At 49.3% G+C, this 27,608-nt stretch overlaps 1 protein-coding gene across 1 annotated transcript in view; it reads right to left on the reverse strand.

Moving 5' to 3' along the window:
* Positions 1-6,763: 6,763 nt before the first annotated feature.
* Positions 6,764-27,608, reverse strand: part of Naa15-16 (N-alpha-acetyltransferase 15/16) — a 116,444-nt gene continuing 95,599 nt past the window's right edge. The window contains exons 17-21 of the mRNA XM_050182720.3: positions 18,154-18,365; positions 12,732-12,939; positions 9,122-9,265; positions 8,906-9,003; positions 6,764-8,548 (exon numbers count right to left, since the gene is read on the reverse strand). Coding sequence (XP_050038677.1) covers positions 8,390-8,548; positions 8,906-9,003; positions 9,122-9,265; positions 12,732-12,939; positions 18,154-18,365 — 821 coding nt within the window. The 3' untranslated portion in view covers positions 6,764-8,389. The remainder of the gene's footprint in view (positions 8,549-8,905; positions 9,004-9,121; positions 9,266-12,731; positions 12,940-18,153; positions 18,366-27,608) is intronic.

Genomic DNA, 27,608 nt, shown 5'->3' on the forward strand with positions numbered 1-27,608 from the left:
TGCCCCCATCAACCGCTAGCGAAATTCGAGACCTGTTACTTTCCCCACCAGCAGACAACATTTACGAGGCGTTGAAGGCAACAGTCATTCGCAGGATCATGCCCCCCGAAAGCTAGCGGCTACAACAGCTTCTTCACGAAGCCAACCTCAGCGACAGGACGCCAAGCCAGCTGCTGCGCCATATGAAGCAATTATTTGGCAGCAAAGTGGATGGTCTTGACAGCCTGCTGCTCCGAGAAATATTTCTACAGATTATCCCCCCGAACGTCAGAATGGTCGTGACTGCCTCAAATGAGAACGATCTATCCAAGCTGGCCGAGTTAGCCGACAAGCTCATGGCGGTAGCTCCCACATCTGTCGCGGCCGTCACAAGCAAACCGTCTCCACATGAGCAGCTTCAAGAGATGAAGAACGAAATCTCGCGTCTCGTGGATTCCGTGGCCGCACTCCATACCGCGTCACGGTCAACCAGTCAGAGTGCTCCGCAGTCGCCGATGAAACCCCAAAAACTATGTTGGTACCATCGCAAGTTCGGCAACGCTGCACGCAAATGCGTACCACCCTGCGAGCTCTCGGGAAACGCCCCGGGCAGGCGCTGAGGGTGACCAGCGTTTCTGCCATGCAAGAACGTCGCTCATCAGTCTTTTTCCTAACCGGCCGCAACAGCGGTTTCCGCTTCCTAGTCGACACAGGCGCCGAAGTGAGTGTACTTCCAGCATCGCCCGCGGACCGAAAGCGCCGGAACACATCGCCTTTGCAAACAGGCAACAACACGGCCATCGCCACGTATGGAAACCGCTCTCTAACCGACAGTCTGGGCCTGCAGAGAAGGCTAGCTACGATGGATTTTCATAGTCGCCGACGTGAAATTCGCCATGTTCGGGGTGGATTTTCTGCGCCACTTCGGACTGTTAGTCGACGTGCGTAACCGGTGGTTACACGACCCTGTGTCACAAAGCGATGTAAAAGGCAAGCCTTCAAGACATACGCCGCTCAGCCCTACGCTTATCAAGCCAGCAGGCCCTGTTCGTTTCACTTCCATACTGAGCGAATTTTTTGACCTGACACACCAGCGTCAAGTGGGATCCCCCGTAAAACACAACGTGTTTCACCACATTACTACTACTGGACCACCGGTTGACGCTCGACCACGTCGATTGTCGCCTGAGAAACTGGTGGTGGCACGACAGGAATTCGACCATGTGCTGGAGTTGGGTATCATTCAACCTTCTTCCAGTGGGCATCTCCCCTTCACATTGTTCCTAAGCGATCATCGGGTGACTGGCGTCCTTGCGGGGACTATCGAGCGCTGAACAGTGTCGCAACGCCCGACAGGTACCCCGTGCCACATATTCACGACATACTGGCAGGTCTGCATGGGGCCAAACTTTTTTCAAAAATTGATCTCGTGCGGGCATACCACCAAATACCTGCTTCACCGGAAGACGTGCCCAAGACTGCTATCACTACACCCTTTGGTCTATTCGAATTCCTGCGCATGCCATTCGGTCTTCGCAACGCGGGTCAAACGTTCCGAAGGTTTATCGACGGTGTTCTACGGGACCTCAGTTTTTGTCACGCCTACCTGGACGACTTGCTTATCGCGAGCACCACCCCAGAAGAACATGAAGAGCACCTGCGGATTGTTTTTCGGCGCCTATCTGAGCACGGCGTTGTCGTCAATGCGGCCTAGAGTGAACTCAGCGTGCCTGAGTTATCACTTCTGGGCCACATCATTTCGAGCTCGGGAGTAAGGCCACACTCATCTACAGTGCAGGCCATACAAGATTTTCCATTGCCAACCACGAAGCGCCAACTGCGTGAATTTCTCGGATTGCTAAACTTCTACCGCCGCTTTGTGCCTAAATGTGCCCATATCATACAACCGCTTCACGGACTGCTCAAGGCAACGCAAGGATCTTTGAATGACCTGCCTTGGTGCGAAGAAGCGAAAAGGGCTTTCAACCAAAGCAAGCAGGCCTTGGCAAATGCGGCTCTCCTGGCATACCCATGGCCAGGAATTTCCCAGTGTTTAATGGTCGATGCCTCAGACAGCCATCGGCGCCGTGTTGCAACAGCTGAGCGACTGCACATGGCACCCAACTGCATTCTTCTCGAGGAAGCTGACACCTATTGAGCGCCGCTACAACACATTCGGGCGCGAACTGCTGTCCGTACGTCTCCTCGAGTATACGCAACTTCCGGCATTTCTTGGAAAGAGTCGAGTTCTTCATTTTAACCGACCATAAGCCGCTGACCTATGCTCTCCGCTCTATGCGTTCGGACGGTGGCACGCACACGGCCCGTGAACTTCGGCAACTGGCATGCATCTCCGAGTTCACGACAGACGTCCGCCACGTAAAAGGGAGCGACAACGTCGTTGCCGACGCCCTGTCGCGTAGCGTCGTCAACGCTCCAGAAGGAGTTAACTTCGACGCGCTGACGGCAGCCCAAAGAGAAGACTAAAAGCTAAAAAGCCTCCTAACAACAAAAACGGCCTTCAAGCTACAGTGGATGCAGATTCCGGGATCAGGCGACCAGATTTGCTGCGACACCTCCACGGGCAACCCACGCCCCTTCGTGCCTGCCAATCTACGTCGCCGCATTTTCCTTTCTGTTCACAAGCTATCGCATCCTGGAATCAAAGCTACGCAAAAGTTGCTCACAGCAAGGTTCATCTGGCCTGGTATCAACCGAGACGTGCGTTGCTGGGCAAGAGGATGCATACCGTGTCAGCGTGCCAAAATTCATCGAAATACCGTGACCCCGTTGGCGACGTTCGCTCCTCCAGACGCGCGTTTCGACCACGTACACTTCGACATTGTCGGAACTCTGCCGCCTTGCCATGAGAATGCCTATTTGCTGACGTGCATTGACAGATTTACGCGCTGGGCGGAGGCCATACCTATAGTGGATATCGCAGCTGACACGGTTGCCCGCGCCTTCTTGCACCACTGGGTTGCTCGTTTCGGTGCACCATCTATAATAACAACGGACCGTGGAAGGCAGTTCGAATCATCACTTTTCGCCAGCATTACGCGTTTCATTGGTGCTTCTCGCATCAGAACAACCGCCTACCACCCGATTAGCAACGGAACGTTTCCACCGCCAGCTCATATCTGCGCTCGCCGCAAAAGAAGAGCGCAACTGGATGGAGGCACTACCACTCATCCTCTTGGGAATCCGGACGGCTGTCAAGACAGACATCGGCTGCAGCGCGGCCGAACTGGTCTACGGAACGACATTGCGCCTTCCAGGAGAATTCTTCACGGGCAGCCCGCAAGGTGGTTGTACAGCCACCGCAGCCTACGCGCTTAGGCTACGAGACATAATGGAAAACCTTCGCACTACTCCACCGCGACGGGCAGCGCCACGCGCGGTGTACGTACCATCAGAACTGGCTTCGTGCACACACGTGTTTGTGCGCCACGACGCAGTTCATCGGCCACTCCAACCACCGTATAACGGGCCATCCCAAGTGCTGCGTCGAGGTGAGAAGCAGTTCACTATCGACGCGCGGTCGTCACGAAGTGGTATCACTCGATGGGCTGAAGCCAGCGCACATTGAAGAAGACACCGTTTCACATGCGCCGTCATCTCTGACACCACCCTCAAAGGCTCTACTGGTCCAACCACGCCAAGTCACAAGGCCACGCAGTGGACGAGTCTCCAGGGCGCCCCGTCGTATGGACTTGTGAACAGTTTAAATCGTTCTATGAACGTTCGCTAACTCACTAGGAGGGGAAGTGATGTGGCGGCCGCACAGCAGCACCCAGACACCCTTTTTGACTCGTTAAAATATTATCGCGGAGTGTGCGGGAAAGGGAAGTGGTGCGAGGGTATGCAACCGAGCCGTAGAGGCTGAACGAACACCTAAATAAAGTTAGCTGTTGCTTGTTCTTCAGGGACGCATCACTCGCTTCTTTCTGCTGATTTCCAGCCGCGCGCGCGTCCCGCACTACAGATTATACAGAAAAATATATTTGCGAAACAATCATAGTTCTTTTGGATCCCTCGCTTACTGCTCTAACGAGTGCCACAACCGACTCGTATTGTTATTTGGGAAGTTGCCTAACGATGCGTGGACGTCAGTCGCGTACAACCGCGTATGGCGTAGGAAGCTGCGATTCTACACGTACTGCACCCACCGCGGAAGGTTAGAAAAACACCTACATAAGCACAGCAGAGAAGTGGCTACGTTAGGCGGCTCGAATGATAACTGTAGAAGCGTCATTCAGAAAACACGGAATTGTCCTTCACATCGGGCGGCCTCTTCTCTACTTCCTTTTTAAATAAAAACATGATCCATAAAATTGATCCATAAATATTTTCATAGACAACGGGTAAATTTGTTAATTTTCGCTTTTCCTTCCTGTTTGGCTGTTGCCTTGGCTCTCTTCCTTAGTAGATCGCTTAATTTCTCAAATCTTTGCGACTCTTGTTTCGAGTTGGCGATTTTGCACGAAAAGAGCTGTACAAGTAGAGAAAAACCAGACGAGTTAACGGGTAACAGTCATAGTGCCTATGAGTTTAAGGGTTATTGCAGGGTTTGATGACGGACGCTGTCTCGCATTATTTTATTTTCCACCTTATCTAACCCATATCACGGGTATATGGTTCCGAAGATCTGTCAGGGTCGCGGCGAGCCGTCTCTCGAGGAAATAATGAAACAAAAAGAAAAGTTAAACGCAATTGGCATTTTTTCTGGCCGCCACTCGTTACACGTGCATACAGACGTTAACTGAGTCGTTAACTATACTTGTTTTTTGTATTAGTAATCGCTGTAATGCCTTTTTTTTGCGTAAATCTGTACAAGTATAGCCTGTATTTAGAGGGAACATGGGCCTTTGTCAAGCCGCGCTGTGTGGGCTTCTTGCCCATGTTCCTAACTAATCGTGATGGCGAATAAATCAGTCTTGTATATAATGCGGCGTCGAGGGACCTTAGGCGTCGACGTCCCGCGTCGTTTCGGCAAAACGATTTCCGACCCACCCATATATATACCCAGGCCCTCCATGTGGCGCAAAGAACTTGCTGAACTAACTGAATTTCTCAAGCTAAAATACGTAGAAAAATCGTAAAGTACGGCTTACAAGCTAGACATGATAGCATCGGATTGCAATTTGACTATACACGATTCTACTACGCGAATGCGTGTGCGAGTGTCTCGGGGGCCACGGAGCGGCGCGCCCGGTTCCTGGCAACACTTCCAGATGGCAGTCACCTACGCCGCATCGCGGCCCACGCATGATGCCGCGTTTCTACGACAAAGAACGCCTTCGTGCATAGCGTTTGCGGCCAGCGGTTCCCGGTAAACATCACGGTCACGTACGCTCGTTGCCGGGAAGCGTGAAACACAGTCGGGGTTCTTTGAATGTTATCGCGTTCCTCTTGATGGCGAAGCTTAAGCGTCCTCCGAATTTTTCTGGCACAAGGGCTGCCCCGAGAAACCGGCACGCTATCTGAATGAGCACTTATTCACAAATGATTAGGCAACTATTTTGCACTGAGCAGACTAACTATATGCGCGCTCAAAAGTGTAAAGAACTAGAGACAGCTGTCGAAATTAGCAGCAACGGCCCTAACAGTGTCCCCGGTCAGTGTCGTCTATTTCGGAATTCCTTAACTGATATAGATATCATAAAGCAATACCGATGTTCTGACACTTCATGGAGTACTTGTCTATGGTAACAACACTTTTGCTCTCCTAGAGAGGCACCAGTTGAAGTGGCACAGTGAAAGCGCACCCATCGCTCTCAACGTTGTAAACACCAGCGCAGATTCTTACTGTTGACATGGCCAAAATGTACATGTACAAACACAATTCGTTTATGTTATCAGGACTTTATTCATTACGGAAAAGCCAAATGATCGACAGACATGCCGAGCCATCTTGCTCGACAAGGTCTTTTTTTCAAGAGGCTGCTCAAGTGCGTAGTGTGGTCGCTACGTTTGATCCCATTCCCGAATGCATTTCGCATCTAGACGAGTGTTCTTTCATTGGACTGCGCAGCATGTGTGCATTTGTTTTTCATGTGTGTCCAAGTGTAACAGTTTTCGAATGGCACTTCATAATTCCAAGAAACAAAGAAAAAAAAAAGTTCGGCGTGGTGCAATGGCAAGATGCTGGGTTCGGAATGATCAGATGGCAAGTTCAAATCCCCAGCTGACAAAAATTTTTGCACAAATTTGCATAGCTCTAAAGAGGTCCCTGTCAATTTTTAATGAAACATTGATCAAGAACTATAGGGCGTCCAACAACAGACCGTCCCAAAATACGACAGATTGAAATTTCCTGTGCTTCTTCAACTGGATCTGGATTGCATCCTTGCACTGTTACAATGGCCTATAATGCATCCTCTCGATTGACACATCCATTAAATGTGGCGGGGCACTGCCACTTTCTTCAGCCCTCCCATGAGCGCTCTTACTACATAGGTGTCCAGTCCTCCTCATTTTGATCGTCTATCTTTTTCTGCTGCTACACTGTTTTAACAACATACTAAACCAGTGTTTCACTAATTTCAGGCGCCTCAATTCTAACTCATCCCCAAGCTTCTAGGTTGCATTTTGCAAGGTTTTTGGTCGCATGGCCGCCTGCAACACAAAGCATTATGGCTAATGCAGCTCTCACACTGGTGCACCTGCCTCAGTTTGCCAGAGTAAGGGCTCGCAAGGATCCTCCTTCAACTGCTTCAAAACAAAAGTGATCATGTGCAGGTGACTACTATGTGCCTGCATAAGACACTGACAAAGGCATGTGTCATTGCAGCATATTTTTTTTATTTCAAACACGGCACCAATCACTCTTCGCGTAGAAAAAAAAAATAAAGAAGGAACAAGAACGCGGATGAGTCAAAACTCAAGGAAATCAACTAGGCGATGACTCAGGGACAAAAGGTCCCTAGGTTGCAGCCAATAACAGACCTCGCAATCGCAAGGACAGACTTCAACTGGATGTCGTTATACATGACCTTCGTGCGACCGCATGTTGTGTGGGCGCAAGCGTTGTACAAAAGGCGTCTCCAAGTGTCCAGTGAGGCTGGACTTTCGTGAACGGGCATGTCCTCAAGCATACTGACGGCACACAGTTTCCTTCAAGTGTTGTCGTGTGCATTCAGGGAATGCAAGTGCACCAGCACCAGCTTCATACCACACAGATCCACAGAATGTGCCATAAGCAGGCAGTCTGTGCTACTTTTCACTGTAAACACGAAGTCGGCTTATACACTTTTCTTGTCAAGCACTTTTGCTGCATTATCTAGCAACCTACCTTGTTTGCTCAACTGTTCCACAGTGTACCTGCGATTCTTTCCTAAAACAAGGGAAACACAGAGGGCCCACAATGTGCCACTCCCAAAGCCACTAGACAGGTATACTTTGGTTTCCAATTAAAAACGTCCAGCTGCTGTCATGACCCACCGATATAAAGACATGCATTCCAGTGAATGCGCCAACACACACCAACAGCTATGGCCGACAATGTTACAGCCTTTTGAAGACTAAGATCAATATAATTTTTACAAGAACATTACCAAGGAAATTCTATTGCTGCCGATATCCGTAACCCAGCGTTGCATCACTAGGAAAAGATTTTACTGCATTTCTAATATTGCTTTTGCAACTGAAGTGCTTCTCCAAACATTGCTAAAAAGTAAAGTCACTCTCTGCTGTTGTCATAAATGAAATCTCACTGCAGAAAAGGTACATCTGATTCAATGTAACACGTCTCTACTGGTACACCAATTCAAACTGTTTTGACGTCCATGCCAATGGACGTCTCACGAATAGCTCCAATATTTAACAGCAGTCACAGATGCTGTCTCTTTTCCCACAGGCTGCTGCTTGCCCACACAACTGTCCCACTATGGACCTCCTGACGTCGCAGCACACAAGGCAGACTGTTCAGCACACCTGTTCATACCAGAGGTAGACCATCGCACTGAGCCATGACAGTGTCGGTGGTACCTAAGACATACACCCAGCAAGGGGTCCTTTGTTCCGGCATGCCACAGTACAGTCCATTTTTCACTGCCAAGGAGAAAATAACCAAAAAACATGTATACCCCGTCCTAAACACTTGAACAATCCCACCCTTGGTGTTCAGAGTCTGAAAAGGAAACCGTCCTTTTATTCTGCAGCTTCGGCGCTTTTAGCATCGTCCGATGACACCAAACACTCACAGCCACATATGGTGCCATGGTCGAGAGGAGCAAGTTTGAAGATGATTTCTACGACGGTGGTAGTTTTCCTCTCTCACTGTGTGTGGGCTGGGCCTGGTGCCACACGGAGAGCAGAGGAGGTCGTCTTCGCCTGTGCCTGTGGACCACGCCTAGCAGAGGCACTGGATGAGGGGGGGACTTGCATGGCACGGCCGGAGACCCCGGGGTCATTCTTCTGGCCGTACGTGATTGACTGTCGACTGTGGTGGTCGGAATGCGGTGGCCAAAGGAAAGCGCTCGTGGCAAGCAGCACGGAAAAGTGCCAGCTCCGCTTCACATGAACCCATGTCTCCCTTGGTCAGGCACTCAAGTGTTCGCAAGCAGTTCTGTGCAAGAACGAGCGCAGAATTTCATAAATCGAAAGACAGCACGAAAAATTATTTCATGCAGTACCTTGACAGGTTGTGGGAAAAAGTATGTTGCACTGTGAGGCTAGGGCCAAACGTTCACAAAGTGCCATAGGGGCAATAGAACTTACTTCCTTGCCAGCTGCAACTAACTTGCAATAAACGAATTACTTTTTTAACACTTAGAACGCATGTTTTTCTTCTGCCGCATTCTAGCCATGAAATACTTCTTTGCTTTTAAGTTGGTTTTTCATGCAATCTATACAATGTTACACTAGTCAGAAGGATAAAAGGGGAAAAAGAAAACAATGCGTACTGAAAGACAGTACACCTCACCTCAATAGTGACTCCTTCCAAGTCATTGTTTAGTGATGTCACCATCTGAAGAGCTTGCTTCTGTGTGGATGTGTCCAGGAAGTACATCATGCGGCAGCCTAATGAAGGCAAGGTATAATAACATGCTAAGACAAGCTGGAAGCTTCAAACAGGAATACACAAGGTCTAGAAAAGTGGACAATGAGCAAGAAAATAATTGTGGTGCTACACACACACCTTCAAGCAAGTGTGGGAATGAGCGTGAATGCTGAGCCAGGAACTCTTCATTCAGCTGCTGTGCATTCTTTGACTGGTACAGTTCAGCCATCTCTTTCTCCAGCACAGTCACAATAGGCCCTGGGAGGTCCTTCCTTTGGGAGACTGCAAAAGGCAGTGGGCAAACAGACTTGACTTTTCGCAGACCTTGTGAAGACGGAACCAACTAAAGCTATGCCATTGTCTTGTCCAGTGGTAAGCCGAGCCCACATATAACGGCCCCACTTAAGACGTTTACTTAAAACGAATGAGGGCCGTGCGATCGTCAAATATACATTAAATGGCATAAAATTGCATGTATAACGAACATCTTTGAGCCCTGCCTAACGGTTACAGCAAACGGACGGTGTAAACCTGCCGCCCCAATGCAAAATAGTGACTACCTCCGCTGTCTCGGCGCGCACGCTAAGGCGACGGCTAAGGTTCAGAAGGTTTTTGCTTTCTGGCCATTACCGCGACGCAGGCCTCTCCACACTAGTCTCCATGCTTCATCGCTTCCGCGCTTCGTTCTAGTCAGGCACGACTTGTAATTCAGGATGGCGGACGGGAATGCCATGCCTGCAGCGGTCACGAAACGAAAAGCGCTGAACATGGCAACGAAGCGAGCAATTTTGAAGACAGTTTCTCAAGGTACTAAAAACTGCGAGTTGGTGAAGAAGAATCAAACATCTGAACGATTCTATAGAACATGGAAAAGATTGCTAGTTTCTTCTTCACTGCTTTTAGGCTTCCTCCGTTCCTGAGGGCATGTTCAATTCTATCCATATTATACTTCCTTATGTCAGCTGTCTTACGCTTGTTGATTAACTCTGAAAGTTCTGACAGTTCTATTCTAGCTATAGGGTTAGAGGCTTTCATACATTGGCGTTTCTTCATCAGACCTTTTGTGATAGCTTACTGGTAAGCTTGCAAGAAACCGAGCCATTACTGCAAGCTATACGGAGCAGGACTTGTATAATACAGACGAACCTGCATTATTTTATTGGATGATGCTGCCAGACAAGACACATGCCATGAAAGGCAACTCATGTGCTGGAGACAAACACAGTAAAGTGTGTGTTACAGCACTTCGGTGCGACCGGCGCGTGCCCTTTGTAATCGGAAAATCAAAGCTGCCTTGCTTTCGGAGCTGTGTACCTGTGTGCTACGGGCACAATACTAAGGCGTGGATGACGTGCAATTTATTCGCAGAGAAGCAGGGCGAGTTTGACCGTGACATGCAGAGGCAAGGAAGGCGCATGCTGCTTGTGCTCGACAACTGCTTAGCGCACAATGTGCGAACTTCTCTGACAGCAGTTACTATACCTTTCCAGCCGCCCAATACCACTTCAAAAGTGCACCTGATTGATTTGGGCATAATACGTGCTAAGGCATCATATAGGCGCCGCATTGTGGAGCGCTTGCTCATCGCTGTTCACCACCCAGCCGCCAACTTGCCAAGTCGAGTTTCACTGTATTCAGCCGTTGAGATGGCAAAGTGGCCTGGGCAGAGGTGACGACCGCTTGCATGCGGAACCGTTTACGCAAGGCCAGCTTCATTGACACAGTGCCTGGTGCCATCCTGATGCTTCCGAAGATGATTGGTCCGGCGGCAATTTGTGGCAGCGCGTCGACTCCGACATGGGTGGCTACGACACTGATTGGGATGACTTTACCGTATTTACTCGCATAATGATTGCACTCATTTTGTAAAAAAAATTGACGCCAATTCAGGGGTACGATCATTACGCTGGTTAAATTTCCCACGAAAAGAAACATTTTCTTTTTTCATCCCGCATTTGCAGCGGGATGACAAGCAGGCGGCTGCCACTGTCAGTGCAAGACACCAAAACAAGAATGGTGGCCAGCGGAGCAAGCCGAACGCGTCGAACGCGATTATTTTTCTTCTAGTGAATACATTACGCGCATTGAAACAGTTTCTACCGTATCAGTAATGAATAATATCGTTAATATCGGCAAGTTTGCAACAATAACGTAGCCATGTCCACTTTCAGGGGACAGAAACAGAGATGGGTGCGCTTAGCTGCCAGTGACATAGAAACACATGGCGGGCATGCTGCGGAAACTGCGGCATTTGTTTTCACTGCTATCCTAATATGGCACATTTCCACTAAGGGTGGGCGAGTATCTTAGCTGCGTTACAAGTATTGGTGTATGTATCAATGTATCATATATCAGTGTAAACGTGGCCACTATCGTTGCCGCTCGCGATTTGTTGCGTGCCCACGAGTGCAGATAAGAAGTATCGAAAGTAGCCCTTTATGTTGTTGTTGACCAAAACCATTATGAAGCCTACAAATAATACAGCCGAGGGAAGTTTGGTTGTAGCTTTTTTTTTTATGGGAATGTGGAAAGTGATGAAAGAAATGAAATGGGGCAACTGCTTAGGAATGTTGGGTGCGTGCAGACCACATGGTATGTCTTCAAGAGTCGTTCACGTAGCATTCGACAGATGGTAAGTGCGATCATCATTAGCTAGACTTGACACACAACATATCGCTGTGACAAGTTCAGGGTGCAATCATTACACGGGAAAGAAAAAAAATCGAATTGTGATGACAAAATTCAGGGGTGCGATCATTACACGAGTGCGATATTTATGCGAGTAAATACAGTATTTCTGCTGAAGACTGATATTGCGGAACCATGCACGGACGAGGGCATCACTTGTGAAGTATGGGCAGAGAGCGACATGGAGGAATTGGATGACTATGAAACTTCGGAGCCAGCACCCATAAGTGTGCCTGTAACAATGGGCTACATAGAGAGCCTCAGGAAACTTGTGTATGCCAAGGGCGTAGAGCACGCTTCTGCTTTAGATAAACTGGAGACCACCCTCATTGGATCTGATGGCAGAAACAGAGGAGCATCATGAACTTCTTTGCAAATAAATAAATTTTGTGTTTTGACTAGCCACTTTCCTTTTTTTAAAGCTGTCGTCCACTTACTACAAACTTCGGCGTATAACGAACAGATGCCACGTAACGCTCAGGTTCGTTACAAACGGGCTCAACTGTATATGCACCAGTGGTTACATTGACAGCTGCTCACTGATTGCACGGCACATTTGCACACATGACATGACTGTCACTGATGGCATTTTTACTGGTGTTCCTCGTATCATGCCAGCATGTCACTGGCTGCATTCTGTCAACCTTTGTAATGTGTTCTATCACACTGGTGCACAAATATTTATTTCTTTGCATAAGGACATGGACAGCGACAACTCGAGTGCTTTAGAAACATATAAAGGTTGACCATCAAAATGTCAAACATGCAGCCCAAGAGGGTTGCATGTGGTTTACAACATGTGTGCCTTTTCTAATGCATAGATAGGCAAGTGTCAAACTATGTGCCAATAATAAAAAACTCAACCGCAAAGCTTTTGGTAGGTTTCAGTTGCCATAGGTTCTGGCAAACTAAGTTTGATGAGTTGACCTCATCTTTGTGGGAAGTGTTACAAACTGTAGCACTGCGACATTACAACACTAGCCAGTTTCAGGGTGAAAAAATGCTTTCTAAGACCTGTGAAAGTGTGCAATACTAGTGTGTGTCCTTGTCATGCACGTACCAAGGCTGTGGAAAGTGCACATGTGTGCATGCAGACGGGGGCACTGAGGGTCGAGGCGGAAAGCCCGCTTGATGGACTGCAGCATAAGCAGGGGTCGGTTCTTGCGAAGGTAGATTTCAAACGCCAGCAGGTGAGTCTCCAGCCGCTGGGCACCCAGCTGTTGCAGTGGCCGCAGAAATTGGATTGCCTGCTCCAGCGGCTCTTCTGTCTGCATGGTGCATACATGATTATCACTCCTTAGTACTGTCTTTTCACACACAGTAATCGTTTTGCAGAATCATCATTTCCTACTGTCAAAAAGCCATTGTACAAATATAACTTGAAAGGCAAAATTATATATCATACATATAGGGTCGCTACTACGTTAGCACTTTCGAATTTACCTGGTCTTTTTAAATTCACCCTTACACTATTCATCAAAATTCCCTGGCAGTCTTAAGACACTGGAGGTTCAGGCACAAGAAATAAAGGGAAAAAAGAAGATGATTTAGACATTGGAGGTTCAGGTACAAGAAAGAAACAAAAAATGACTTGTAGCTCACTAAGTTAATATGCCAGCCCATAATAATCAGAAAAAGACACGATTATTTGTGATGGCGTAGGTTCAGTTGAATATCTCGCTTCCTTCTGGCATGGTTATGGTTTAGCTTCTAGCTAAACCATAACCACTGCAGGTACCGGTCTCCCCGATTCAAAGCAACTCAAGAAAAAGTTCCCGTTTTATTTTTCTCTTGAATTATTCTAGAGCTGGCAAATTCCCTGAAAATTCCAGGTTTCACCTGATGGGTAGACATCCTGATATAATATCGTACCGTAAGAAAACATGCAATTATCGCCGTCCCTCTACAGCGAAGCGAAAGCCTGCCAAGTGAATCTCAAGCCCGTGAGACCAAATCGCCACCTGGCAACTTCGGGAGAAACTTCCAATGTTCGGAGGCGCGCGGCCACTTCTGTGCCACGGCCTGTGCTCTCGGGAGCCCGGCACTACTTCCGCCTTCTGACGAGAGATGGCGACACCGTCGCTGCGCTCCGACGCACTTCGTTGCCTGAACCACGGCCGGTCTCGAGGTGTGCGCGCGCTCCCCTCCTGAACGAATGCATCTAGCGACCCGTCCGTCGAGCAAGGAAAACGCTCCATGCGTCGAACCGACGAGAAATGAAGTGACGTGCGCCGTCAGTATGGAGCACTCTACTCAATATACTGTATCTTCCTTTCCAAATTAACTTTGTACATTCTACATAACTTGACAGCTCAGTATATTTGCTGTAACCTTAAAAGTGGGGTAACTTGTACCGAATACTTAAGACACGACGTTCGTCACTGTATTTGCTCGTTGCGGCGGACGCGCCGGTCGCCGCAACGGAGAATTCGTTTTTCTCGGCAACCACTGCACCAAATTTTAGAAGGTTTTGTCGCATTTAAAACAAAAACTTAAAATATAGTCACTGTTGCTTGCGAATTTTCGATTTAGATCGTCAAATTTTTATTAAATATGGGTAAAAATCGTAAATTTTCAGAAAACGAAAGTATTAAGTTTACAACTCTAACTCCACAAGGAAAAACGACATCACAATTATATGAATTACATACGATAGTACATCTAAAATGGACAAAACTCGTATGTTACACATGAATCTAAAGAAGATCAGTAATATGGAAATAAAGCTTTTCTTTTGATGCAGAGCTATCAATTTATAAACTTCGTCCGTCTATTATTTTCGAACATGCCAATTCTTTAAAAGTCCTTAAACAAAATTCAGGCCTTAAATCGAAATTCTGCTTCCAACAGTCACTAGAATTTAACTTTCTCCCTCAAATGCAGCAAATTTCATTAAAATCGGCCCAGGGGTTATATCAGAACAGTGTTTTTGCGTTTTAGATGTATTTGCATAGGTAGCATCAGAGTTGAGTACGAGCTAAAGCTTCCTCTTAAACAATGTAACAAACTCACGTAAGATGTAAATGATAAATCAGATTTGTCCGCTTTGGATGCTCTAACGAATGCAGCTTACAGAGCTGCGATATCAGTTCTTAGTGCAGAGCTACGAATTTGTAAATTTTGTGGTTCTATATTTTGAAACTTGATAATTTTTAGAAGGCTACTTTTAAAACATTCGCGTTCTATACGAAAATACCGCTTCCAACAGTCATTAGAATTTAAAATTCTCTCTCAAATACAACAAATTTCATTAAAATCGGCCCAATGGTTTTCTCAGAAGAGCGTTTCTGCATATTACATGTTTTTGTACAACACAGAAGCATTTTTAAAAATATAATTGCTGGACCGATTTTAATGAAATTTAGATTTGTTGCATTTGAGAGAGAAAGTTAAATTCTAGTGACTGTTGGAAGCGGAATTTCGATTTAGGGACTGAATTTTATTGTCGAGCACGAAGTTTACAAATTAGTAGCTCTGCATCAAGAACAGATATCGCGGTTCTGTAAACGGTACCCATTAGATCGAAATTCCGCTTCCAATGATCCCTAGAATTTAACTTTATCTCTCAAATGCAACAAATTTCATTAAAATCGGTCCAGGGGTTATCTCAGCAAAACGTTTTTGCGTCTTACATGTATTTGAATAGGCCGCGTCGGAGTTGTGCCCGAGCAAAAACTTCCTCTTTTAAGGCTCGACCACACGGGGCACGGGATACGCGTCTCGTTAAGCCTATACGTGAACCTAAGCCTCTCTGAGTCGGTACGCGTGTGGAGAAGGAAAGGGCGAGCAGCCACACAATATGCGCACCAGTGAGAGCTTCACTGCGCAGAGCACACTGCTTCCAGGATCACCTTCGGGGGAAACGTGCCTTTTTGGGTTTGGGGAAAGAAACTTTTTCTGAACTTGCGCTAAAGAGACAATCGCGATCGAGAAGTCCGATACCATCGCGTTTGAAACTGCCCCGCGTATGACAACCGTATAACGTTTTGAGCACTTGCATGCTACGGCAGCGTTGGGCAACACATTTCTCGCCATCCTCGCCAACAAGCACACTGTCACGGGCTTATTCTTATGGTGCTTGTGCTTCGCAAGCGCAGGCAGAGCCTCAACGCAGTCGACCAGCGGTTCATTATTGATGGCGTCCATCGTATTCGCGCGACACGAAACCAGCGGCGACTCCCGGGGTCTCAGCACAATTCCGAAGCAACAGCCTGTTTCCAAATCCGCACCGGAAGTTTACATGCCGGCCACGTGACGACGGCACACACGGCTGCCACTTCTGTCGCATACGCTCAAAATCACGCTCAAAAAGAAGCCCTGCCTGACGCGCGCGCGGTCTCTCAGATGCGTGACGCGTAGCCGGCGCGTACGATTAGCTGCGTGTGGTTCGACTTCTTTAGAAGAGTTAAAAAAAAAGAGCGACAGAGAGCAGAAAGCGCGGCTCTCAAGCTTGAGAAGCCAAAAGTGAACAAACTGACCGTGCCTTTCTTGTAGCATTCTTACGGTATGCGTGGTTCGCTATAGGATAACAAGGGCGACATCTTGCAAAAGTTGACCAATCTACATCGGCGACACTGAAGTCACATCGCTGGAGCGATGGACACTAAGAAACGTGAAACAACATCGGTGCTGCGTTGGCCTCACTTAAGAGAGCTTTTCAATGCGCGGAATTTACTTAAAGGAGTGCCCAAGCACAATGCAATCTCTGCCTACCGAAGTCAAAGATCCTATCGACAAGGAGAACGTCCAATTCTGAGAAGCAGCTCCTCCTGCGAGCAAATAAAGCTCTATGGTAAAATTTTGGTTCGTTTTACTTTCGTTTACACTTCGGCACAAAAGTTATCTTGTATCTTTGAAGTAACGAAATATCTTTTTTAGTGTTTAGTACTTTATCTCAAATATATTTCTGCATTCGGTATTTAATACTAACGTTCATTTTCGCGTGGTACTCAGTAACTTATCTAAAATACATTTTCTGATAATCTTGTACAACCCTGAGCAGGACACGCAGGCCTGCGGCCGCACACCTTTTTGTTACTTTCCATGTTTGTGACAAGTAGGATCAAGCAAGCGGGTGAACTTCCGTACGTCTTGCACATCGCAGAGCTGCTGCTTTCTAAGTCAAGGACGATTTCAGCTCTGATAATACGCACTTAATTTACAGAAAGGACTAGTAAGGGCTCGCACGTGCGCGTAAATCGTGTGGTGGTGGCGTCGGCGGCCAGCCGGCGACGACAACGACCGTACGTGACGTCACCTTCCTAACCTGTTAAGATTGACCTGCCGAAGGTGACAAGGCCGCCTTTGACGAAGACAGGTAACCATAAAAGAACGTAGGCCAGCCTTTCCGAGGCACCTTATCCCTATTTCTAACATTTATACCAGTGTGCCCCTCCACCCGTCGGCCCCCGTCTTTTATTTTGGATGCCTAAAGTTAACCTAAATAGCGAAACAGTGCTTCTGAGCGGCGATTCACCGCTTCACCTGGTATTGAGAGCGGAAGACCCCGGAAAACAAGCACTGGCAGTGTGGTCACGCGGATATTTAGAGGCTGCCACATGTATTGGCGTGCTGACAGGCGTCACCCTGATAACGAAGGGAAGCTTGTGCGACTCAATTCCTCCTTCAACGCCTGGCAAACCGATCATGCACTCATTTATCCACTTGTCTTCCAGCATCCTCTTGTACATAAGTCGCCCCGCGGGTGCTTTTAAACCCCAATGATTCCTGAAATTTGGTACTTGACTCCTCGATCTATTAGTCCGTATCCAAGCGCTCAGCTTTCAATCAAAATGTTGAGCGTTCCTCTTCGGAGCTGTACAAAAAGTCTTTTCTCAATTTTTATTTAGTGCTGTAGAATTCTAACGTGCGCTAATTTTGCATTCTAGTTCTCCAGTAAGCTGTCTTAGAATCACTGGCTATCTATATTGCATGGGTAGCTTAGTACTTCCCGCGTTCAACTTTGCTCCACGTGCTCAATCACGGAGCGCCCACGTAAACAAACATTCTGCGTCTGACGGTGAAAACACGACCTGACCCCCCCCCCTTCAGATGCCACATATTACATGAGAGGCTCAGCCTTTGATGAAAGTTAACGTGCCACTGCTCGCGGTCACCGGAGCTGTCAGCTCACAGGCTGGAACTTCATTCGAAAGGGGCAGCAGAGCTTCAGAACTCCAGTGTTGCTATCAACTACAGGAGCACAGCCGTATGATGCTGCGACAGTTCTGGTCACTCGTGCCTCGGATACACACAAGGGCAGTTCAACAACGAAGTAAGGATTCTGAAATGTAAAGCTTGCTCGTATTATGATGACATGGCCCATGGGTGGTTGGTAGACGGATCAGTGAGCCAGTTCTATGAGCGCCAAGAACGGCAGCTCTATCAGGAGAGGAGGGCGTCTTTATAGCACGAGCTAATCCCCGTAGAATAGGGTCCGCCGCTCCACCCGGCTAGAAGGGGCAACCGGGCGTGGCACGCACCCTGGCCAGCTTGTCGGGCAGCAGCTCCTCGTCCCGCAGGCCGTCCATCTCGCCGCCGTCCTGCTGCTGCTGCGCCTGCTGCGCCTGCTGGGCTTGCCGGGACTTCTGCTTCTCCTGCGCCAGCGTCTGCTTCTCCTTCTCCTGCTCGGCTCGCCGCCGGGCCTTGCGCTGCTTGCTCTTCAGCTTCTTCAGCTCGCCAGGGGCCATGTTGGCTGCATGGGAGAGAGAGAGAGAGAGAGCCCTCAAGATTCCGCCAGCTTTTGGTGCTTACAGCAACTACGTAAGCCACTCCCTGATTACCGTCTCACGCGAAAAAGCCCCACCTACGAGAATGTGCGCGCAGCAGGTTCGCGCTTCAATTGTCAAAACGGTGCTGCCATGAAAACGATGGCTAGCACATGGACTCGTCTAACATTCGTGCCAGTGGCTTCAGAGGTTCTTGTGGCGTTATTATCACGCTTTACGTTTCTGAACGTTTAAGCATTCGTGTATTTCTAAACGCACGAAGAAGTCCCAGCGCCCATGAATAATCAGGGCTACTCGTTGCATTTATGACGCAGTATTTTGTTAGGGATGATCAATAAGGAAAGATTAAATCATGGCGACCACGACGTGGTTGTTTCAACTTCATCCTGGAGCCAGTAAAAGAAAAACCTTCGATACCCACTTCTGCTACTCAGAGGAAACTGTCACTTGGGCGTGGATTTGGACTCCACTTATTGGCAAAGCCACCAAGTTGTTCAGATCCAAAAGAACAGAGCTTGCACAAATCTATGTACTACCCATCATTCTCACGCTGGCTGAAACTTGCAGCTCCCGTAGACAATGGCTGCAGATATCCCACAAGTTTTGTAGGAAACCCTTTGCATCTGACAGCATTAGGCCGTCTTATAATAAATTTGCAGCCTTATGCACGTGCTGCTGGACGCTGTCGTAACGATTGCACATTCGACAAAAAGAGTCGCCCCGCCTCGGGGTACTCCCTTCAACAAACTTGACTTGGCGGCACTCCGCATTTCCGAGAATTCAGGTTCTTTCAAAGCGCGCACGTGATGTGGACGGCACACTTCAGGGTCCCTAAAAATATCGCTCACGACAGCGTGCCGTTCACGCTTGCCAAGAGCAGACTCGCTGCGGCCCATGCACAAACACGCACGGGCACGGCGTCCTTGGGCATCTCGCGTTAGGCGCGCGTGCAGTGCCGAGGCAACGGTGATCCGACGTTATTTCTCGTCTTTCTCGACCGCACGCTGCCTGCCTACTCCGACGTCTTAAACGCCCAGGCACTCGGACCCCCTTCCAGCGCTAAAACGTTTCTCATCAGACGCCGGATGGGCTCTTCTTTTTCCGCCTACGGCAAGACTACCCGAGCGCGCCGACAGCGCCAATCACTCGAGCGCAAGAATGAACGGAAGAATAGCTCTGGTCCGGCCTTAGCCTCGTTTCTGTTTCCGCGCGGCGCAGAAAAATAATAAATTGCTGACGAATGCGACCGTCATGAGCGTTTCCTGATGGCCCACTGGATAAGGCCTCAGTAATGGGCAGAGAAACAATTGCGGGACTGCGCGCTGCAACGCGACGACGAAGAGAGACAGTTTCCGCGCGTAGATTTCGCCGTCGCTCCAAAGCGCGCGGAGTCAACGCCGAAGTTTCGTTACTAAGCGGATGGGGTCACCGCGGTGTGACCCTCCCCTCTGAAACCTCTCGACCTTTCAATAGGGGGACGTAGATTTGCCACAGCGTTCCGTGAATCCAGCGCATCCGGCGCGACGCACGCACCGTAGCAACGGGCATTCTGTCCGCTGATGTAGCTAATCAATGTATAGTGAGATAAACGTCCACGAAAGTGATCGATATGGAATACGGCCCTTAAACTCGATTGTGACGTGGCACGCACGACAATTGCAGCCCCACCGTTGAGTCAGAAGATAACCTGCAGAGCAGTGAACGGTCTAGCTGTTGTGCTCACTTCTACCGAAGTTGGTTTACGAATACATTTTCCAGGCGTCCTGCATGTATGAAGTCGACTGTCAAACGCAGAAGAGCCATAAACAGCGCACGCCAGATACCGCTGTTTATGGGTATGCTTCAACGCAAGTGCTACGAACGAGTAAACCGCTGCTTTAGGTCACCAGTTTCGCTACAACCGCCGTCGGCTAACCGTGCTAGCGAACAAATTATTAGCGAAGGCAGCAAGCCAATGACGTATAGATCTTACGAACGATAAGGAATTGCTAGCGCCGTCAAAGATTTTGAAGAAGCGTTAACGGTACGCGTGACGTCAGCTCACGAAACATGCATTCACGAAATCGAAATCCGTGCGCTCGAGACAGCAGCGCTTTCCCATCGGAAGCAAATCTGGACAGGAATTTCCGAAACACCATCCATCAGCCACCATCGACGAGGCGCCGTGCAGTGCCGGTGCATTCGGTCACGAAAGTGCCACGGTGCCAGCGCGGACGGCGGGTCTGTCGCAAGCGTGGATCTGTCATCGGGCCGGACGCGCGGCGATCGCGCGAAGCGCACGACCGCGTCGCACGGCGCTCGGTCGTGCGTGCAGTCTGCCGAGTCGGAGGAGCCTTTTTCCCACCACGCGGCACGGAGCGATACCGAGCGCGCGCGTCCTCCAAGCCAAGGCCAGAAGAATCGCGCTAGACGCGAACCGATGGAGGAGCGAAGAAGAGCTCTCCTCTAAGAATTAAGCAATGCAACGACGGGGTCGCCGCAAGCTTCGCCGGTGCGTCCGTCCATCGCGCGCTCTCGGCCGCCAGTGAGTGCACCGAGACAGCGGCCTCGGAGACCCTCAGCCGACCGACACGCACACCTGATGACACTGCCGCGCTGGCTGGTCTGAACTCGACCTCGCTTAAACCTAACGTCGCAACAACGCACCGTCCCTCGAAAGCAGCAAACAAGAACGAACGCCCAACGTAATGACCACTTTTCGCTGCCGTTGTGTTTGCCTCGCTAAACTAATGGAAAGCCCGGGCCATAGTGCAATGAAGATAGTGCAGACAGTACTGGCTAAACTAAATGGTCGTGCACAATGACGCCACGGGAAACACGTCCATAGCTTCCACCACGCAATTCGCGTTATATAGCTGCGCACGTGACCAATGATCTGTGAAAAAATAAAATACATTTAGTTGTGCCGCCATTTTGATGGCCAACTCACCAGCAGGATTAACAACGGAGTATAAATAAAGACAGATAATAAATAAATATAACAGCCAGGCATGCAAATGACTTCGGGTTTGAACGATACGTAAAGCCATTTGGGGACGCTACTACTAAATGTCCGTAATTTTTGCTGCAAACGGAACATGCTGAATGGAGACCCGCACCATTAGCGCTCGCATCCGCGTTTGCTCGTTTCAGTGTGACGCGAAACCTCCCGACACGCAGCAATTTGCATGCGATGCCGCAACGCTCGCACGACACGGCAAGTGCGTTGTTAGTTGCGCAACTAATACTAGCGAGTGTCGTCGTCAAGACGAACTTTGCGGACCCCTTGGCCCGCGAGCGCGACAAGACGGTCGAAACACAGCAGGGCTACACGTATAGGAGCTGAAGCCTAGCGTATAGGAGCTGAAGCCAAGAAACGTCCACGACATGAAGGAGAGAGAGACAGGGAGGGACACACACACACACACACACACACACACACACACACACACACACGCACACACGCACGCACGCACGCACGCACGCACGCACGCACGCACGCACGCACGCACACACACACACACACACACACACACACACACACACACACACACACACACACACACACACACACACACACACACACACACACACACACACACACACACACACAGCTATCTTCCGCTGAAGGACCTTTTAACCCGTTGACGCTGGCCTGAAGGAAAGACGGCTGATCCTGGGGTCTTGAGACGTAACGCATCCTTTCCAAGTCGAAAAGTCAACTGACGTACGCTTGAAGCGCCGTTTTGAGAAGCTGGCGCAGGCGGCCGTTTGCGTTAGGAAACGAGCGACAAGGCGGGACGTTACATAAAGGTAGAAGGGGATCGTGACATTTCCGGCTGTTCCTTCTTTTTTCCCCCGATTATCTCAAGATACACGCGCTTCAACGGCCCTTTCCGAGGAGGGCACGCGGCTTGTCACATTCGTGCAGACATCTAAAACCTACGTGCACTTCCGTGTTCTTTCCCAGCCCGTTTGCGCTAAGCAGCATTACACCGAATGACGACCACGATGCGCTTTACGGAAAGACTAAATGCTCACTCATATAAAACAAAACAGATTTACTACAGAAACAGCGTAAGCGGAAAGTGCGACAGCCTCGCAAATCCAAACGCTACTGGCCAGTTGATTCCAAGAGGAAAAAGGAACTGCGCCTAGAATTACGGAAAACGCACAATTGACTGGAACAACCGACACGGTTATATTAACACGAAGGTATACGTGAAAGGTGACAAGATTAATGAGATAACAAGTAAGCCAGAGGAAATTATGAAAGAGCTAACCGGGCTATTTCTGTAAGCGATCAACATGTACAGTTCTGTTCATGATGCAACAGTTTGAATGTATCCATTTGTGTGATCACACGCACTTCCTTAAGGATGTTTTAAAAAAGCCAAGCTTAGATACAAGGAACATTATCGAATTAAGTTATATTGGTAGACTACACTTTTGGAAAATATTAAGCAAATCAGTGATGACAGTGGTGATATGTCGGGCAAGCCAAAATGAACGCAAAAATTCGTGACGACAACATCCTAAATTTCCCACACCAGGACGCATGACGGCACACATTTTCGACAGCATCTGCTCGGGGCCTGTTCCCTGTCACCAAAGGGTGCTTACACTTTAATGAATTGAAAAGAGGCAAACACTCAACTCGGTATATCCTGGAAAGCTTTTTCCGCAGAAAAATGGTCGAAATATGAGAAAATTGCGTGACTTCACTGACTTACGCGGCATCGTGTTTGAGGCGCGTCACTCAAGAAGCTTGACTGCCTATTTACACTATGAATCGGCCTTTTCCACTCCTACTAAACGAGGGATATGGAGGTGAAGTACGAAAAAAAAAAAGTTGTGGCTAGTACGGACTCATCAAGGCGCTGTTCTGGTAACCGACCAGCGCGCACGCACACTGGTATTCGCGTGCCTCTACTAACTGCAGTAAAAGTGCGCGGTGGCCGTGCCCTACACACAACCACTCGAGGGTCGGTTCATTTCGTTCCGTGGATCGGAGCGGCAAGTCGAGACCGTCGTCCGATTACGCAGCTGCCCGCCACCGCTTGGCACCGCCACCGAGCGTACCCCTCGGAAAAGGTAGCAGTTTTCTTTCTTACTGCCAAATGCGCAGAGGGGGGTCGAAAGGTCCCCCCGATGAAACGATCGATTTTTCAAAGGGAAAACGGGGCCGCCGCTTTCCACCCTTCGGTTCCCTTCCCGCAACGAGCCTTCGCAACGGGCTTTATTCGCAACACCAGCGAGCGCTCCCCATGCAGCGCCGCTAAAAGCGTGCCGCAATAACCAAGCCAACTCTCCCTCGCAATGGTGCGCGAAACTGAAGTCTTCGCGTCGCGTTGCTCCGAGGCGGCAGGCGGACGTGGCCAAGGAAGCGTTCAGTCCAGAGTGAAGGCAAAGGGCTCCAGAGGCAAGCCCGTGCTTATACATGGCTCCTGCTGGCACTGGCAGCTTCGCTGAGAAGATACGACGAACAACAAACACCAAAGAGGCCGTCGTAAGTTTGCGAATCACTACGGGTCCGCACAAACCGCAATTTTTTTTTCCGAGTAGAGTGCACGGCAGTTAACCCCGTCGATCAGAGGCCTCGCAAGAGCAAATACGATAGGACAAGAATAAAGTCCAAGGCTGACGAACAATGATAAGCTCCGAGAGAGCAAGAGAGAAATCAGGAAAGGCCGCTTCAGCAAAACACGGCAAAGCGAACCGACTGTGACCAATTTGCGGTCGGAATGGCATCCTAGCCAGTCGAGGTTTTGCTGGACGGTAATCTTCACAACCGCAGCTTCGTTCAGTGTACACAAACACGTGAGCATAGTATAGAGGCGAGTCCGCCTATTGCCTCCTTGCCTCCTCGATAAACAAACCACTAGAAAAGCGCGTTCTGAAAATGACCCTCGAGGCAAGAACGAAACACAAACAAACGCACGCAGCGACGACGGTTCCACTGAATGGCAGTCGATCATGGAGAATAAACAAAGCAGGACCACGGGAACGCTTGCGAAATGGCGGCGTTGTCCGCGCGAGCTACTTGTCGGTCAAAGGAATACCCAGTGCTCACATACACACACAAGCGCAAGCAAACTAGCGCCCAAACGCAAAGGCAAGAATCATAGAGAAGACAACAATCAGACCGCGCTACAACGGTGCCGGGATGAAACAGCGATTGCCCAAGTATCGCGCGGCCAGACAACAATAACCCGCAAGCAAGACGAAGGGGAAGACCGCAAGCAGCAGAGACAAGCGTTCTTACGAGACCACAAGCAGGTGTTTACACAACATACCGGCAGCCTCGTGAAATGAGCGCTACTACAAAGATCGGCAGAGAGGCGAGGGATGAAAAGAAGCGGAAGAGCAGAAAAATTACGCGAAGGAAGCGCCAGGAAAGAAAGTCAAGCAAATGAACGCCCGGAGGGGGCTGAAGAATGCAGGAAGACACACGCCGGCGCCGCGGGCCGTCACCGGCGTCCCATTGAGGAGAAGATGGAGGAGGCAGGCCTTTCGTCGCAGCACAAAAGTCCGGTCAAACGAAGAGACGACCGGACCAGAGGAGGTTTCCCTCCGCACGACCGAACTCTCTGCGCGCATTGGGCAAAGAAGAGATCGGGGCTAATCGAGGTTCCCGGAGCTCTTCTTTAGCGGTGCCGGAAGCCGGAGAAAGAAAACGCCGGAGTCCCGCTCCGCGAAACGAGCCAAAGAACCGCGAAGGTGAAAGCGACAAGACCCCCCCCCCCCCCTCCCCCCACCGGGTCATCAACGTCACTGCCGCCACGACAGCACGCGCAGACGGAATGATGCGACGCGGCAGCAGCGAATGCCGCAGCCGGCCAGGCTCATCAGCGTTCATTCCGCAACGAGAACGACCGCGCACCGCACCGCCGAACGCTGCTCGGTCGCCACCGCTTTGTAAAAAGCACGTTTCATATCGCCCGCAAAGCATGTACGCAGCAGCGCGCGATGTGCACGAAATGCCATCGCAAGAACACCGCAACAGATGACTCACAGCGCGACAGACAGGCGAGGCAACGGCATGAATTGAAAAGCGGTACAGCACACAAGCGACACGGTGCGACATCCTTCCACGATATATGGAACATGAGAGCTCGCTCGGCAAATGAGGGACACACGCATCTGCGCGCGCTCGTTGAGGTCCTCAGACAGCGAGGAAGAATCGCGCCCTCCGGCGTGAGCAAGGGTCGATTCCACCGGCTCTGCCATCGGTCATGCCACATAGTGGGGGCCGGAATCAAGTCAGCAGGGGCCGAAACTAACGGGAGGCCTCTTACAATCGATTACGTCGACAGGCCACGCACAGCTGAGCTGCCGAGAGCCAGCCGCAGCGGCCGACGTTGTTCCGTGCGTGCAGATGACGAAAGCGTGAAGTAGCAAGGAGATACTGAGCCGGTTGAACCATACGACGGAGCACACACAGGCCGGTATTGAATAACGATAACTGAATAACGCTGCAGAGACCATCAGCTGCCCCCTACTGTAGCGCACGTACAAATAAAGTGACACGGAAAGTTAGCGGTGCACTACTGCAGTGTGTTATTCAAAAGACGTGTCGTAACCAGCACATCTGGGTGTTCATCAAAACGATGTTCCTAAGAGTAGAAGGAATGCAGTTTCGCTTCATTATGTGCATAAGCTAGCACACGGGTTAAAAAATGTAGCAAGCAGGTACAAGATTGCTTTTGTCCTTACAGTGTAGGCCACAAGCTTGGTCAGGTTTGTCCAGCTGTCCACAGAGATATGAATGGAGTGGCAAGTGACAAACCTGCAGGATGTTCTGTCAATCATTAGAAGTACGTGGATGACAAAATTCAAGCTCTTTATAACATACCGTGCTCCTGTCGAAAGGTTTACGTAGGGCAAACAAATCGATGTTTAAATATCAGGATCCAGGAACATGCGCTCAATGTAAAGAATGTCACTGGTTAACTTTTGGCGGTTCATTGCCGCTTATAATCGTGTAAACCCGTTTTTGATAAAACTGAGATTTTGTACAGGCATACAGCGCAAAAATCAAGGGAAATAATGGAAGCCTTTTACATGTTTTTGGAGAGTGACAGATGCATCAGTCAACCCTCGATAGCTTTGTCACAGGCAGAAGTGTCTTACCTTCGGGAGTTTGTGCAAATCAGTTCTTGATTAACCAGCGTTGCTGTTGCCACGTGTATGGTCTTTTCGTCTTCTCGTGCACACTTGACAGGGTGGTTGTTCTCCTTTTAACGTAGTTTTCTACTTATTCTGTTTCTTTGGAAATAAACTGTTAGTTGCGGGAGGCGACCGTGTTTGTCGTTTGTCTCTTTCTCGTCTGCCTTTTTTTCGCGCACTTTTTCGTTAAGATGCATCTGGTTATTGTTGCGCGGCACCACGTATTAACGCAACAGCGTTAAGGGCCCGTGTCGAAGAAGATCTGTATAGGTTTAGGTATATGTACATGCCACGCTTTGCTATATGGCACGCAGTGTATGCGGGTTATATTGCCCCACCATTTTATCACTAGATTACTTTATTCTGCTATCACTAGTCACTTTATTTTGCTCATACTTTGTCGCACATTCTTCACAAAGTTATTTCTCGGAATATTGAAAATTACAGCCCACGAACAAATGTCATGAAACAACGCGCCAACAGCGCATGCATTTTATGTTCGATTTTTTCATACTGAAATATTAAAAGTGCGAAACAATAACAGAAGCCTGAAAATAATGTAATTTTGTGGCGCGGCTGTGCACTGTCTCCGGCATCGACCCGCGCAAGAGGCCGCGTTTCCACCAGAAATCTCGCCTTCGTGCATAGCGTTCTCCGCCGACATTCCCCGGTAAACATAAGCTGCAGTTACATAAGCTGCAGTTGCCGGGAAGTGTGAGAAGCAGTCAGGGATCACGTTCCGCTCTTTTGCTACCCCTTACCGATGAATGCAAAAATCCAAACGAACCGACGACACCGGCAGCCTCGACTTGAGTGCAAATCTAAACCTCCGTGCTCTTCGACACAGAAACATTTTTAGGAAGCACGCTGGCAGAATGTTGTCTTCCTATATCTTGAAAAGAACAGTACCTGTCAGTTCCCAACTGAGATATTTCAAATACATGCTGGGGAACAAAAAGACGCCAATGCCAAAAGCACGAGCGCGTCGCGCCATTCGCCTTTCCAGATTCGGCAACTCAAACGGGACAGGATGAGGCGCTGCTCTCGGCTGGGAGGACAAA

This window comes from Dermacentor andersoni, chromosome 4, assembly GCF_023375885.2.
Source record: "Dermacentor andersoni chromosome 4, qqDerAnde1_hic_scaffold, whole genome shotgun sequence".
Classification (NCBI taxonomy): Eukaryota; Metazoa; Arthropoda; class Arachnida; order Ixodida; family Ixodidae; genus Dermacentor; species Dermacentor andersoni.